This window comes from Lagopus leucura, unplaced genomic scaffold (genome assembly GCF_019238085.1).
Source record: "Lagopus leucura isolate 7727_CA_CO unplaced genomic scaffold, USGS_WTPT01 Super-Scaffold_100033, whole genome shotgun sequence".
In the NCBI taxonomy this organism is placed as follows: Eukaryota; Metazoa; Chordata; class Aves; order Galliformes; family Phasianidae; genus Lagopus; species Lagopus leucura.
The window spans coordinates 297,315-312,565 of NW_024962282.1; the positions used below are offsets into that span (position 1 = coordinate 297,315).

At 40.1% G+C, this 15,251-nt stretch overlaps 1 protein-coding gene and 1 long non-coding RNA gene across 7 annotated transcripts in view; one reads left to right on the plus strand and one right to left on the minus strand.

Moving 5' to 3' along the window:
* Nucleotides 1–901: 901 nt before the first annotated feature.
* KCNC1 (potassium voltage-gated channel subfamily C member 1) overlaps nt 902–15,251 on the minus strand; it is a 99,776-nt gene continuing 85,426 nt past the window's right edge. The window contains exons 3-6 of one of the 6 annotated variants that reach the window (XM_042882208.1): nt 14,504–14,528; nt 4,324–4,339; nt 4,007–4,166; nt 1,186–1,997 (exon numbers count right to left, since the gene is read on the minus strand). In XM_042882208.1, the coding sequence (XP_042738142.1) occupies nt 1,861–1,997; nt 4,007–4,166; nt 4,324–4,339; nt 14,504–14,528 (338 nt within the window). In that variant the 3' untranslated portion in view covers nt 1,186–1,860. The other 5 variants (XM_042882207.1, XM_042882210.1, XM_042882206.1 and 2 more) reach the window with 5 other exon arrangements.
* On the plus strand, nt 5,420–13,957 carry LOC122185964. Its single transcript, XR_006181007.1, has 4 exons — nt 5,420–5,522; nt 7,176–7,407; nt 8,466–8,616; nt 13,883–13,957. It is a non-coding gene; the product is annotated as an uncharacterized LOC122185964 (long non-coding RNA).

A 15,251-nucleotide genomic window follows, 5' to 3' on the forward strand; every position in this document is an offset into this window, starting at 1 on the left:
CTTTTCTCCTACAGTTCTGTTGAGAACACTGTATTTATTCAAGGTTTTAGAAGCAAGTCTCTGGAAACCCCTGATCACTTCTGAAAAGGATTCCCTTTGACACTATACAGCAGGCACTGAAACCATGATACAAAATTTATTTCATGCTAGAATTGTTTTGCATAACATTGTGCATGCATTTTTACTCAGTACTAAATTGCATACAATGCTGTTGTCTTGTTTCTTAAACTTTGAGACAATTTATACTTGAGTATTTTCCTGATTTTTGTACTATAAGTCCCAGTTTTAAAATAACACCTTTTTCTTTTTAAAAATTCATACTGATTACTTAATATGAACAATTTATGAAGGGTCTTTACGTTGGATCTATACATCAATAAAATACAACATAACCAGAGCTGGAAAATTAAATCTAGACCAGCTGTTACTGTCAGGTCCGAAGGAAGATCCCATGTGTCACAAGCATGCCAACAAAAACAGACAGAAAATAGTTTCTTATTTTTATACACATCTAGGATTAAAAGTTCTTGATTTCCATGTCGGTGTGATGATCTGTGAAGGCGTGGTCAATATGACCCATGACTGCCTGATTGCACTTTTTAAAACCATTACTCAGTATCTCGTATACAAAAAGAAGCGATCCATAGCAAAGAAATGTACAGTTTTGTTTTACATTTTGGCTACAACAATGTATGTAAAAGTAAAGAGCTTTGAAAGAAAATATATAACTTTGCTTTTTTTTTTTTTTTTTTTTTTTTTTTTTTTTTTTTCTTCCCTCAAAGTTAATCATACATTTGCAGTGTTTCTTGCTTTTTTTTTATTTTATTTTTTTAATTTTTGTCTTCATGCAATTCATGCTATGGAACAAAAAAAAAAAAAAAAAAAAAAAAAAATAGACTAAGGAAAAAAAAAAAAAGAGATCTTCTACAGTTTTGTTACGTTTTGGCCGTAGAAAAAGCCTGCATCTCTTGTACAACTCCAGAACCACGAAGAATCATCCATAAAACCTGCATGGAGCGAGTTAACTTTGTCCAAATGAGAAGGTCTTCTATGCCTGCACAGTTCCACACAGATGTTTATTTGCCATCAATGTTCATCTCCATCTTGCCTTGTCAGGTCACTCTGACTGCCTCTGTTGGCATATATTTAGCAATGACTGGACTTTCTTTGCAAAGATCTGCATGTAAAGAATACAATCAGTACTTGAGCTTCTTCCCTGTGCTTTTCACATCAAGCTCGGCATCTTAGTTTTAAAGGAAGGAGGAAAAGGTGAAATAGCTACATGCAGAGGCAGCCATATTCTTCTTCAACAGGGTTTTTTTTCCATGCAGTCAGCCAGACTGAGACCTCTCTACAGTGTGTCTGAGTATTGCTTTCAGCTTAAGATAGGCGCCCATGCAAAGTTTCATCCTACTGTGCTTGTTTGCTCAAACTCTTGCAGGGTTCCTATGGCTCAAAAGTATCCTGAGAAAAGCAAAATCTTCCATCGTTGGCATGTTTCAGCATCGACTATATGCCTAACCCATTCCATACCGAGCCAGTAGATCCGCCATTAGCCACAATAAGCATAGACTAGCACGATGCACCAGGAAGGAAGCTATCTGGTGCATCTACCCTTCATCCTATGTACTGATACCATGCAGCACATTATGGCCCACCAGTACCACGTGAATGGCCTGCCTACTGTCATCTGAGTGCAATTTAGGAGTGTTGTCACCTAGCATCAGTAGTAACACCATTCCCAGCAGGTGCTACTGTGAGACATTGCATCTTCAGACTTAGTCACCTGGATTATATGCAACATAGCATAGGCTAATTGAAAATAAAGCTTTTTAGACCATTCTCTGCTACTGATCCATGCTACAAAATAGATGGGATGGGAGACCAAGAGCGTCTCACTGGACTAGGAGAGCTGTAGGGCGCAGACACTGAGGATAATCCTATCGCTTTTCCACTTATGCCAGCTATGCTGTTAAGGCTCCGTGACATTTCGTAACCTTCATTTAAAAGAAAAATGCAAAGTACAGCATTGGATCAATGACAGAATGGACTAAGAATGAGGTCAACATTGTAGCCAGTTCAATAGCAACTGCATGCACAGACATGCTAGAGTAGTATCGCTTGCAACTTGACTCGCGTGGCCACTGAAGTAAAGAATAAGTTTAAATAAAAAACAAGAAAAAATCGTTTTTCAAGGATAGTCAGGCTGTGTAATTGATCCTACAGGCAGCGATGTGGTTGTACCCTAAAACAAAGTCAGTAGGAGGGGGATTTTTGATGTCTCAATCATACACTCACGCATACCATTCCCTGTCACCTCATGCATTTTGACTTCAGGCAGAATTTAGACTTCTGGTAGCTTTGGGGAAGGAGGACAAGAGAGAGAAAGGTGGGGAAAAAAAAAAAAAGGCAGCAATCCATGTAATTTACTTTGTTGCTATAGAGATACTACTCCTTTGTTTTCAGCATTAAAAAAAAAAAAGAAAACAAAATTGCATGCTTTTTTTTCCCTCCCCCACCCCCCGCCTTTGTCAGACATGCACGTAAACAGCTCAGCAAGTGTACGGAGAGTTGCACAAACTATGGGTGAAATTCTGTTGGAACAACAATTAAGATGCTCTCAACGTGTTTCAAACAGGCCAACAATATGCTGACGTATATTACTCTTTAGCCAACCAGCCTCTGTTTCATTCAGTAACGAGAGGCAGTTGCAGTGCATCGTGAAAACCATACATTCCTCATCCCAAAGGATGTGCCATTTGGAGTGTTCCCCTGATCCACTGGAACCACCCAAACTCGCCCAGGCTGAATGAACGCGGCCAATGCTTATCCAATACAGAATCAAGTAAAACACTTTGCTACAAAGGTAAGTTTAAGAGGTTATACTTTCACATGAAAGTGTTGTGGTCCAACTATATCTTTGTTGATGATAAGCTTTAAACTTAGAAATACATACACTATCTATAACTGGCATTTACTATAACTATTGCCCATCATACAATGGCACATGGGAATTCTATACTCCATACTCAGCGTATGGTTACGTCGTACAATCTTTGAAGTTTTAAAATATTGACTGTATCGTATACTATATACAGTACACCAGTGATAAACACTGATTTGAAGAGACAGACCTTTCCAATTTCCCCATTTCTTACTGACTTTTATGCATATGCATGTCATTCTAATTTTGGTTTGGACGGTTTCTTCAGCTTAAGTAACTTAAACAAAACGTAGCCTGTTTTAAGAAGGGAAGGTATTTTTTTCATTCAGTTTGACTTCTTACCACTATGTGAATGATTCTGGCCATAATGAAACTAAAATGAAATGACTCCTGAGAGATCTGTAGCTGTCAGAAGTCAGATAAACTAACTAGTAGTGATTTATTTATGAAAAGAAAGTGATTTTAGGTGAATGATTTTGTGATTGAAGACACCTGTGCTAACAGATGTTCTTATGTGCTTCTCTTCGTCTATTGAGCAAAACAGCGATGAAGATCCAAATAATTTCCTTTAGTGCTCTGTTAAGGTAGCCGAATAATCATTTGATGTTTCTTGAGGATCTTTTGCTTCTGCGTTTTAACTTTTTTTTGTCTGCTACCTCCCAGGTATTTGCTCCTCAGAGTCTGTAAAATCTGTGAGCTTTTAAAGTGGCAAACTTTTGTTGCTGTCAAGTGCTAACTGGCCTCTCCTTAAAGAATGGGCTAATTTGAGGGCACTGTAGAGCATTCTCCACTGAAGCTCACTGCACTGAAGCTTACTGCACCGGTTAGGGTGGAAGTCTCAGCTGTCTAGCATAACTGCAAGGGGTAGTTACAGCTCTTCAGGCTTTTCTTTCTGAAAGAAATAGGTTAGAAACTCCAAATGCAGACATCAAGTGGTGGTTTCCAGCCCAAACGTGCATCTCTACAGCAAGCGCACTATTGCGTGCTAGAGCTATAGCTGACTTGTTCTTATTCGTTTAAAACGGTTGCTAACTACATAGTTACAGGACCCCAGCTACATACCCTTTCTTATTCCTCCATCAGGCGGGCAGGGATATTCCCCGGTTGATAAGAGGAAGCAGGGTCCATATCTCTCCCGAGTGCCAGAGCGGGTAAAGGGCAGGCCCTCATCAGGCGTAATAGCCTGGTCTATGTGGGGACAGTCTTCGTTTGCCAGCGCCGCCTTGGCCACCTCACCATTCAGTTTCGAATCTTCAAACATATAAGCAGAAGGCTATTGAAACACTATGCACTGTTTATTAGTTCCAGCTGCAAATTAAGGGGTCACAGCTAATGAGTTCTATAGCGACACTATAGAAGGTAGCACGTCTGTCCTAGACACTGCGTTCGTGTGCACTGCACCAAAATAAAATAAAGTCTGTTAAGTGGGAGGAGAAACAAAACGTGATCGCGTTAGGTGTGACAGCCGCCGCCTGTACTTCCGCATAGAGGGGCAGTTTCGGATACGGGCCTGCAGTGGTTCCTAGTCCTGCGAGCAGAAGACCACGGTTAGAGATCGGATCATGTGCTTGCATGACGACAGATGGTGCATGAATGACCTGCTCGTCATGAAGCCTTCTGTTGCTCAGAGCTTGGGAGAGGCAGTGGACTGTGAGTTGTGTTTGAGCATTTGAGTATATTCTGTTTATGCTGATTTATGCCTTCGTGCAATATTCCAGGGGGAAAAATCCTTGCTTTTTCCCTCCCTCAATTTACCCCAGGTGTTTGAAATATTATTTCTGGTATCAGTCGTGCAGAATGGCTGTACACGTTTTAGACACACAGAGTACATTATGTATGGGAATAAGACAGCAGAACGTGGATTTGAAAAAAAAAATCAATTTTCTGATGTTCTCATCTGAAACATGCACAGTATTTGCAATGCCAGCACGGGAACTACATATAGAAAACACTACAGCAGGCCATGAATTTAGAAAATGGATGGAGTCAAATTTATGCTTGGCTGTAAATAATGAAAATAGGTTGTCAGATTTGCCCATTTTGCTCCACACATTCCCATGAAGATAGACTGCGAAGAGTACGTTTTCTCTGTGTGACTTGTATGATATTTGTAAAACAATTCAAAGTGCTATTTACTGTAGGATTTACTTTAGAGTTTAAAGTGCAATTTGGTACATTGAGAATATACTCGAAATATGGCACAGCTCAATAAGAGTATTTTGGTGGAAGGGAGGAAAAAGCAGTCCAAGTGCTTTCTGAAGTTTTCCAAATGCTGAGACCCAGTAACTGTAGGCAGCATCCTAAACCTTGGTTGCACAATGCTTATTAACTAGAGACTGTAAGGCAATGGGTGGTCCTGCAAGTCTTTAGAGAAAGATAAAGTCAATAAGTAAACTTAATTCCAGTGCCTCTTCTAGATTTACATACTGTCTCATTCTGAATGCTACATGATACTGTTATTTGTTTTTCAGTGACTTTGAAGCCAAGTAATAATACAAGACCAAAAGAGAAACGGCATTAGGTGGGGTTCAGAGATACAATTCCTCTGTGTCAGATGGACAAGACAGATGAATAAGAGGTAAAAGCCTTTTCAGACAACGGTTGAGCACACACACACACACAGATGTATACAGCATGTGCTATATACATCCATCCCTGTGTCAGTAATTGCATTCTATGCATTTACTTTTATTTGGATGTCACTGGTTTGTCACTACAGAGAAAGAAATAGTCTGTTCTGCATATCTCACCTCTGCCTCCTTTCTTCTCCATTTAGACTTAGCCAATTATTTCCCCATAGAGAGGTAGCAACATTTTCTGTCTCTCAATATATCTCAATATATTTTAAAAACCTGAAAAAAGCTATGGGGGCATTCTGTTGTTTGTAGATGTTTGCAATGAACTGCAATTCCTTTCTGTTTGTAAGACTGGTATTAAGTACTACTATCAGCACGAAAGCCTGGCACAGCTGCCATGGTAACCGTGACACTACAGGTACTGAACTGTTGCTTTTAATATCACATAACTGTGTTTTGGGAGAACTGCTGGCCTTTTGGGGAAGAGCAAAGCACTGGGCTTCTTCATAATCTTCGACTGCTACAGGCAGGTAGCTCTAATCCTACAAGGAACGAGGCACTGACATCTCTGAAATCCCCGCTGCCACATTTGAGCCTGGGTTTGTAAACTAAGTGGTTAGTGATGGAACGGACACTGGTCTGTTTCTGGAGCTCAAAACACCTCTGAGAAGCCTGGCTATGGGTCACACAGCTTGCTAATAGCAGCCATCGGTCCTTATGGAAGCAGCTTTCTGGCTCTATTGTGCTCACTGACAAGAAAGTTGACCTTGGAATTTATTTCTTAAGATGTGTCATACATTCCTAGCAACCTGAGCTGTAAGCTGCTCTAGTAGCCTCCTCAGGGCTCTTTAACGCTGATGAATTTTTCTGTGTGTTTGCTGCTGAAAGTCTGCAACCTTTTTGTTTTAGTTCTGTTGAATAGAAAGAGAACAAAGTAGCTGGCGATGTGCACAAATCATTAAGCTGAACCTCAAACATCCCTGGGGTTATTCCATGCATGGGCTGTGCCCTAGGGACCAAATTCTGGACAGCCCTGGTCATCTTCAAGAGCAGTTTTTCAGAATACTTAGGAAGGAGTTAAACTACCAGCACAGAAAGCTGTGCGTGTAAACAGATGTTGATAGAGTAGCTTTGTTCCAAACCACTCTCTGCAGCACCTAAATCAGTAAAGGCTAGACTCAGGAATCACATGATGCCTAATAACTTATCCAAATAGAGAAAACCTCTCTGATGTCATCTGTCAACAGTGAGAAGTTTTCATTGCTTTCATTAGCAGACCCACATGCTGAACAGTTTCACGTATTAAGTCTAAAGATGGAATGAAATTATATTATTTAGGTTGATTTCTTAAGTTTTGATTTGTTCTTTCCAAGGTTGACCTGGGCTTTGAGAGGACTGTAGACAAGGCAAAGATCCTGAAATAATTACTGTCTGGTGACTTATTGGCAGAGTTATACCAATGACAGCAACTTCTAGGCACTTAAAATTTCACACACTTGATTGTGCCCTACCAGATTTACAAGTCTTTCCATCCCTGTTAGCAGAATTGAATCCAGGCTTGTATAACATTTTTGTAGGCTTGTCTAACCTTTTTCCTCTTTGTATTATATACTGTTCCGTGATGAAAAGCTAGTGTTATCATCTCTGTTTTACAGATGGGTAAAACTACCCTGCAGTGAAACGACAAGCCCATTGCTACGTAAGAAGTTATTTACAACAAAATCTTCTGACTCGCAGCATGGAACCTTATCTCCATAATCATCATATCTGCGAATACCTGGTTAACTGCACCAGCTTAAAACATTCTCCTGCAGAGATTTGGCTTAGAGGCTGAAGAAAGTGTTCAGCAGATCTCCCAGGCGTGTAGTTCGTTTCACAGCTACATTTGTATGGTTTCCACTTGATTATTTTTTTTAACCTCCTCCTTCCTGTTTTCTCAGCCTCCATTTGCAGAAAACTACAGTTGAAATGCCTCAGCTATTTTCAAGCAGACAAAGAATTTTAAACTGGGGGGTGTTCTGAAAAAGACTTAGGGTATCTTCTTGTGCTTAATGTGGGAGAAGCTCTGGAGAGATCATCCACGCACTAGTGCACAACTTGTCTCTTTGCTCTCTCTTTGCTCATAGCATTGGTTACAAACAATTCCAAATATGCCAATTACAACTAGTAGATTATCACAGTCACCTTACTGGCTTTACTTAACTGGTTTTGTTAATCGCTCCAGGTTTATTGGCATTGTGCTAAAGAAGATAGGGCCTTCACAGGCTCAGATCAGAAACTCAGCAATTAGATAGATTTGTTTTCTTCGGCCCCACTAGGTCACTAGCAATCTCTTCCAGAAGGAAACAGACTGTCTTCCTCCTAGCCACCTTTGTTTAAGGATTAAAAGTGACAGGAACCCAGGCTGAGTATTTACAACTTCCCTGAGCAGCCTTTTGCCATCTCACAACAACTCAGGAGACTTGAAGGGCCTGCAGGGAAGGGGATTGATGCACAGGAAGGAGGTAGGAGCAGTTAAGTGAAAAAACAGTGCTAAAACTGTGAAAGCTGCTTGAAAGATGAAGATCTGTTTACTAGGGAAACATTATGTAACTGAAGTTACATTCCATCCCACCATCTTATGTAGACCTAAAAATGAATCTACACTTACTGAGATATCAACTGTGCTCTTATAGCCCTGATCCCAATCCTGGTTTTCGGTCTATGGATAAGCTCATTCCTGATCAATTGAGAGTGTTTTGTTACTCATTTGCAGCTTGAGCATCTGCCCAATTTCAACCCACATCACTCTGCATGGCTCCTAACATTCAGTAGCTGCCAGAAGTCTCTCATGAAGAAGAATCTGTGAGGTCCCTGTCAGCAGAGACCTTTAATCCAACTGGATCTCTGAAGAAAGCAATGTTATATTGTCCATTTAATGAGTTAATTACTCTCTTGTTTTTCAGTCTTTTTACACTTTTCTGATGGTATCAAAGGACTTTTAATGTGGCAAACATTAACGATGTCATACTATACTGAAGATGGCATACTTGGAACGATGGCCTTTCCTGTCTCAGGCTAACAGAATAATATAGGAAAAGGGACGACATGGCAAAGGTGAGGTTGGAGAACTGTTGTGCTCTAGATCTTCTCAGCTACAAGGCTTTTCACTGGAAGTGCACAATAGAGTAGTTATGAGGCTGCTACAGCTGCTGATGGAGAACAGAAAATTTCCCAGCTATCTTTACTGCTGTAGACAAAATGCGAAGATTTTGTGTTCCTTTTTTGCATCCTGCTTCTGTAGTGCAACTTTTGCCTGATATTTCTAGGCTGAGCATATATGATTACGATGAAACTCAGGGTGTGAATGCCACTTTCCAAAAACATTTACTCTAATCTGTGGTGCAATGAAGAGCTACTGAGAAACTCCCCATTGATTTTATTTCTCTCTGCGATGTTGTGTAGAAAGACAGTAACCACAGCTCAATTCCCTGTTCTCTCAAGTCTCCTTAACTCAGATTTCACCCCTGTGATATCAAGTTGTTACTCTTTTGGCTGCCTGGATAGTAGTAACAGGCCATTAATATTCATTGGCCTCTCAACAGTTGCATCAGTATAAGTCATTTTATTTTTCTCTAAAACTGGACTCCATCTAAACTTTTTCACAGGTTAAGGGAGGCTCAGAACATAATAGCCAATTAGGAAACAAAGAAGCTGCAGACTGAGAAAAATAAGCTTTTCTTGAATTAGTATTTCTCTATAGTGATTTCTGAGTTAACATGGAATTTATTAGCATCCAAGAAGACAAGTAGAAGCAATAGATTTGATGCTCTCCCTCTAGGAAATTGCCAGAGATGTCTATCACCTGTTTTTTACTGTTCTTCTAAAGTATTGTTTGTGTAATTGGGGGAGATTGTAACAAAATACTTTGGTCAGGACCTGATTCAGCAAAATAACAATTATCCTTGTGTGTCAGATCATTTTTGGCTGCAGAAATCAATTTTTATGGGCTCCAGAGTCTCATGAAGGATTAAGAAACATGGATCCCATGGGTAGAGGCTCATTTTTGTTGTTGTTAAAGCAGGTCCTTAGAGTGAAAGGGATATAACTTTATTAAATTGTAAAAAAGAATTATGAAGAAGATATAGTAAACCACAGACAAAGGATGATGAAATGATGGCTTGGACAGTATGGAAGGAAGTATAGCATAGAGGAGAACAGTGAATATATGGATATAAGCCTCTGAAAATGAATAATGATGCATCAATGTGGGCATCATTAGTTTTCAAAATGACACTGAAAAAAATCCTAAATTGGTAGGCTTGGGAATTTTTCTACATTTTTATTTTTTCCATGCAGACTATCTGAAAAAAAAAAAAAAAAAAAAAAAAAGAAAGTAATTTAACTAAGTAGTTCTGTTGTCATACCAAGTACTTACTCAATGCATTAATACCTTGCATCAGGTTTGGTGTCACAACCTCAATGAAGTTACCTATAGTCTGTGACATTCCTTGTTCTTTTGCATTTAATAACTGTATTGTAATCTCCTCGGCTGCCCAACATGGAGCTCAGGTTGATGGGAATTGGAGGAAAGCTTCACAGAATAAAAAGTGACAGTCTGTAACATACACAAGTTGCAAGCAACGTACAGTAATAACAAATGTTAACAAACAGAGTGAAAGAGGGAAAGAGAAAAAAGAGAGAGAAAAGGTGAAGAACATGTAAAAGAATTAATAGATTCCTATATAACAACTCGATTTAGTTATCCCAATAATCTAAGGCCATTAAAATGCAAAAATGTTTGCTAGTTCTAGGTATCTTTATTAAGGTTTCCTGATTTTTAAATTACTGCAGTTTTTGAAAGTTACTAGGAAGCTCTTCTGAGTAGCTTTCACACTGATGGACTTTACACTGGCACAAACGAGAGCAGAGTTTAATACGCTACATGTATACGCAGAGGCCTTCCGACCCAACCTACCTCTTCAGCATTTACTCACCACCTTGTTGACCTGGGTTCCTCCAGGAAGCCGTGTCCCCCAGGAAAGGCACTCCAGTGACAGTGCTGACCACCTCTCCCAGAACTAACTGACCAACATAGTAACATCACTCCCAGAGAGTATCAAATTTGAGAGGCACTACATCTTGAAGTGAGGTGACAGTATGTTGGCTGCCTACCTACCGGTATGCTGGAGGAAATACAGGAGCTCTAATTAAGTAGATCCAGTGCATTTTGCCATTACAGATTTAGTAATGGATATGTGCTTAATGCAGTACTGATAACTGTTTCTCCTGGAAATGCTGCAGTGCAAAGAGCTCTGGAAGATCCCTCCTACTTGTATCCTGACCCTTCTGTGGATTCACTTGCACTCATTCTGGCCTTCTGAGAACCCCATCAACAGCAAATTCTGTAGGCCTCGACAGGTCAGGTACAGCTTGCAGTTGAGTGAGGAATGCTACACTCTTATAACACCGCCCTGACTGAAGAATACAGTATGATGATCTGTACAGTATGGAGGGTGTCTGAGACATGGAACATGGATGAATACAGTGAACAATGACAGTGAGAATGGAGGAATGGTGGATTGTTTGTTAGTTCAGCTTTTTTCTTATAAACAGACAAGCAAATAGCCAATGGAGAAAATGTCCATTAGGTACAGAGTAAGAGGGATATAAGATAGTGGGCTGGGCACAGCACTATCATATCATACCCTAGGCCCTTTTTTCCCCTGTTCTTTTGTAATAATGGATACCCCATCTGACTAGTGCTATTGCAGCAAAGATGCCTTTTGTTGTATCTATCCTACAAATATCATTCATACTTAATCCAGCAGGAGGGAGAGATGCCAAGAGTACTTCTTTCATATCCCAGGATTGCATTTGGCAGTGGACGGCATGGAAGCTATGGTGGCAGGCACATGTGTTTGAAAGGGCACTCGAGAAAGATGGTTTACCACATTTACAGCTGCCTCACACTGGAGGATTGGCACTGGCTAGGCTTATTTGACTGGAGTGTTTGTTTCTGTTTTCCCATCACTAAAAGTGTCTCGTGTGCTCATTAAATTATTAAGGCATGAAAAGTCCAAAGATTTATTATTTAGTTCTAGGATTGTTTTTCAGCTCCGTATAGTCCTGCTAGTCCCCATAATTATGTCTGACTGTGGCCGGGCCACAGGGGACTGTTTAATAAGATTCTCCTTTTTATTTAATTTTTTTTTTTTTTTTTTTTTTTGTTTCTCACACAGTGCCAGAGAAATGTGTCTAAGTATCTGCTATGGGAAACAACAGCAAAAGGACAGCAGTGCTGAAGGAGATCCCCAGACTCCTCTGCTGGCAGAGGGACAGAAGCCAGTTCAGAGCTGCAAGGGGCTCTTTTTACTTTCTCATTAATTACTTGTACTGCTCTGGGGCTTTGTCCAAACCTTCCTCATTAGGGATTTGGCTGTGGCTACTGCATGCTTTCATTTAACTCACTGGATGGCAAAACTCTTCAGCCATTGTGGACTTGGCATGCACGTGGACCAAAAAAAAATAGAAACCTGAAGTTTTGTACTTGAGTTCATTGCTCTTCCTTTTTGCTTTCAATAGATATGGTACAGAGACTGATATTCCTACTCAAATCCTAATGTAAACAAGCATGCGGTACAAGTGACAGCCACTGATTTTATCTCTACAGGAAATGATAAATGAATAATTGTGCAAGAAAATACTACATTGTATTGGTTATAAATTCTGCTTTATGTGTGATCCACAGCAGTGAGATTGCAGAAATGTTACTTGGTGAGCAAGAAAAAAGTCCAAATTATTTTCACCTATCTGTAGGCACTTAACTGAAGTTAAGTTAGAGCTGCAGTCACCTGAGATCAATTGTTGAGAAAACCACCTCTGGAGAGCAGTTCAGGTCATAAATGAGTAAATTACTCTGTGAGACTCCTAATTCTTCCTTCAACATATGGGGGGACCTCAGGCAAGTGCATTTTAATCTAAAAAAGAAGAACTGAGCATTATTACTTTTGAGTTGTTAACATTTCTGTGTTAGATCTTGAGGACCAGCCCCCATCTTCAGTAATGTTAAGATGTAATCACTGCCTCATTTGCTATTTGGAATGATGAATTCTGATGTTCTAAAGGCCAAACAGATTAAGTACAAGGAGGAAAGAAAAGCATCTTCCTGCTATCTTATATTCACTGCCTTTTTGCATATTTGGTGTGCAATGTATACAAACATCAAAGCTATCTGAGCTGAAACAGACCTAAACTCTTTGCAGTTACACTGCTATCTACAGTCCTTCCTACAGAGATGGTCAAAGACTTTATGACACAAAATCTAGCAACCTTTTTTTTTCCTGTGGATGGAAGGACCACCGCAGTGACTGCATACCTATGCTTCAACAATGGTTTGCTATCCATAAAAAATAAAACAACACTGAAGTTCACAGTCTACAGCTATATGTTAAGCAGCATAATAGGCCCGTGACAAGATCTGCCAAGACTCCCCAGCTCCCACTGAGCACTGGCACTGGAATTACAATGCTCAGCACACTTCTGACGTTAGAACCAATGCGTTGCACAAAAAATACAGGTTATTTAGGTTACAGTGACAGAAGGGAAGAAAAAGGAAACCCTGAGAAAAGAGCAGTGCTTCCAGAAGACATGACTGATAAAATTGAAATACTCCGCATTATTTCTTTTAAAAGAAATCAGCTCTATCTCAGTAAATTGCATTGAAATGGTAAGTTACAATGTCACAGCTTGCTCCCATTCGTCTGCCCATGGGGTACAATGAAGTCACTGTAGCAATGTTTTTCCCCTCTGTCAGGGGTAAGATGGCCTTAACTATTCAGACAGCAGGATAGTTATGGAGTGGGTTCTGGAAAAAGTTTGAGGGGCAGGGAGCTAAAACAACTACAGAAGTTTTTCCAAAGCTAAAGATACATTAGTAAGAATAGATATTTTTCACTTCCTCTTAGAATTCCTGAATTCTAATAATATTTCTCCTAAATTTTTCAAGCTATGCAATAAAGCAGGAAATTTTGCTATCGGTACACTGTGAAAAAGTTACCAAATGTGTCTGCACAACACATTTGTATAAAGATACAATATTGTTGGAGTACAGTTTATGTGAAGCTGTGTGCAGAATTGATCAGAGAGATGACAAGTTCTTGTTTTGGCTATGTTAAACTTAAGCATTTTGTGTGCAGATGTTTTAAATATATGTACAGAAACAATAAAAGGCTGGGATTGGCTTCTTAGCAAAACCCAAATAACCTTCATCTCTGGTTGTGTATTACGGATACATTTTTAAGATCATTACTCTGTGGCACTAGAGAGTGTGCAGACATCAAATGAAGTTATAATTCCATTCATATTTTAATTTCTTTTGCAGTGTTGGAAAACGACTTTCATTTCTTCATCTACATCACCTTTGAGATGTAACTGTGCAGACAGCCTATACTTCAGGTAAGTGCACAGCTCACAGAAGAGAGAGCCTTAAGAGCTAAGTAACATTTTCATAGCAAAACTTTCAGTATTTGTTCTGTGTGTTTTAAGGTTTTCTTATAAACTTGTACCTTGAAGTCAGTTTGTGTTTACTGAGATAAATTACTTAGTATCTGTAGGATGGTGTGTGGTTTGAAGCAGAAATCGTGGAGTTTGACTGTTGGAGTCTGTCTTCTTCTGCTTTGTTTCTATTTGAAGTTAATTTTGCCTTCCCCTTCCCCTCTTCTTATTTTGCTTTGTTATGAAGATGAAAGACACTGCAGTACAGAGCACTATGGTTGTGACTGCTGCCCAGTAGTTACGTTCTACTAACAGCTTTGTCACAGACCTTTCATATGATCTTGCTCAGTTAAATTACACCCTGTATAAAATGAAAATATTGGAATCATAAAATATCCCAATTTTGAAATCCACAAAGTCCCCTGATTCCAAATCTTGGCTCCATGAAGGATCATGGAAAATTCAAACCCTATGTCTGACAGTATTGTCCAAGTGCTCCTTGAACAACAGCAGCTCGGGGTCGTGTCCACTGCCTTGGGCAGCCTGTTCCATGCCCACAGCCCTCTGGTGCAGAACCTTTCCCTAACCTCCATCTGCCCCTTCCCTGACACAGCTCCATGCTGTTCCCTTAGGTCCTGTTGCTGTCACACAGAGCAGGGCTCAGCTCTGCCCCTCAGCTCCCTGTGAGGAGCTATAGGCTGCCATGAGGCCTCCCCTCAGCTCCTCTGCTCTGGGCTGTGCCAACCAGGGGACTTCAACTGCTCCTCATACATCTTGCCCTGCAGACCCTTCACCATCTTTGTAGCCCTCCTTTGGACACTAAAGATATCCAAAGATGAAGATCTGCTCCTTTGTGCTGTCATAGGCCCGGTTCCTCCTGGCACTATATAAACATTGTCTTGAGAATTTAAGGACACCAGAAGCTATCTTGGAGAACGTTTTTTTATAGGGGTAATCTTTGCTTTCTTAGTGCTACTGGTGAGGGCCTCTGAAATGCCTTTCCTCCCCTTCTGCTGCTCTCCCACCTGCCCACTGGCAGGAAGGAATAAAGTGGAGAGCAGGCAGAGTTGTTGCAGACAGGGAAGGGTGTGATAGAGCTCTGTGTGAAATTAAAACCAAGAGCAGTTATTTAAAGATACCTCCTGCCAGATGTAGATTACACAGGACTGGGCTGCTGAGAGTGTTGGGGTCTATCTAAAAATTCAATTCAAAACTACCCTAATTTCAATTCAAAACATCTTTGCTTTGCATGCAAA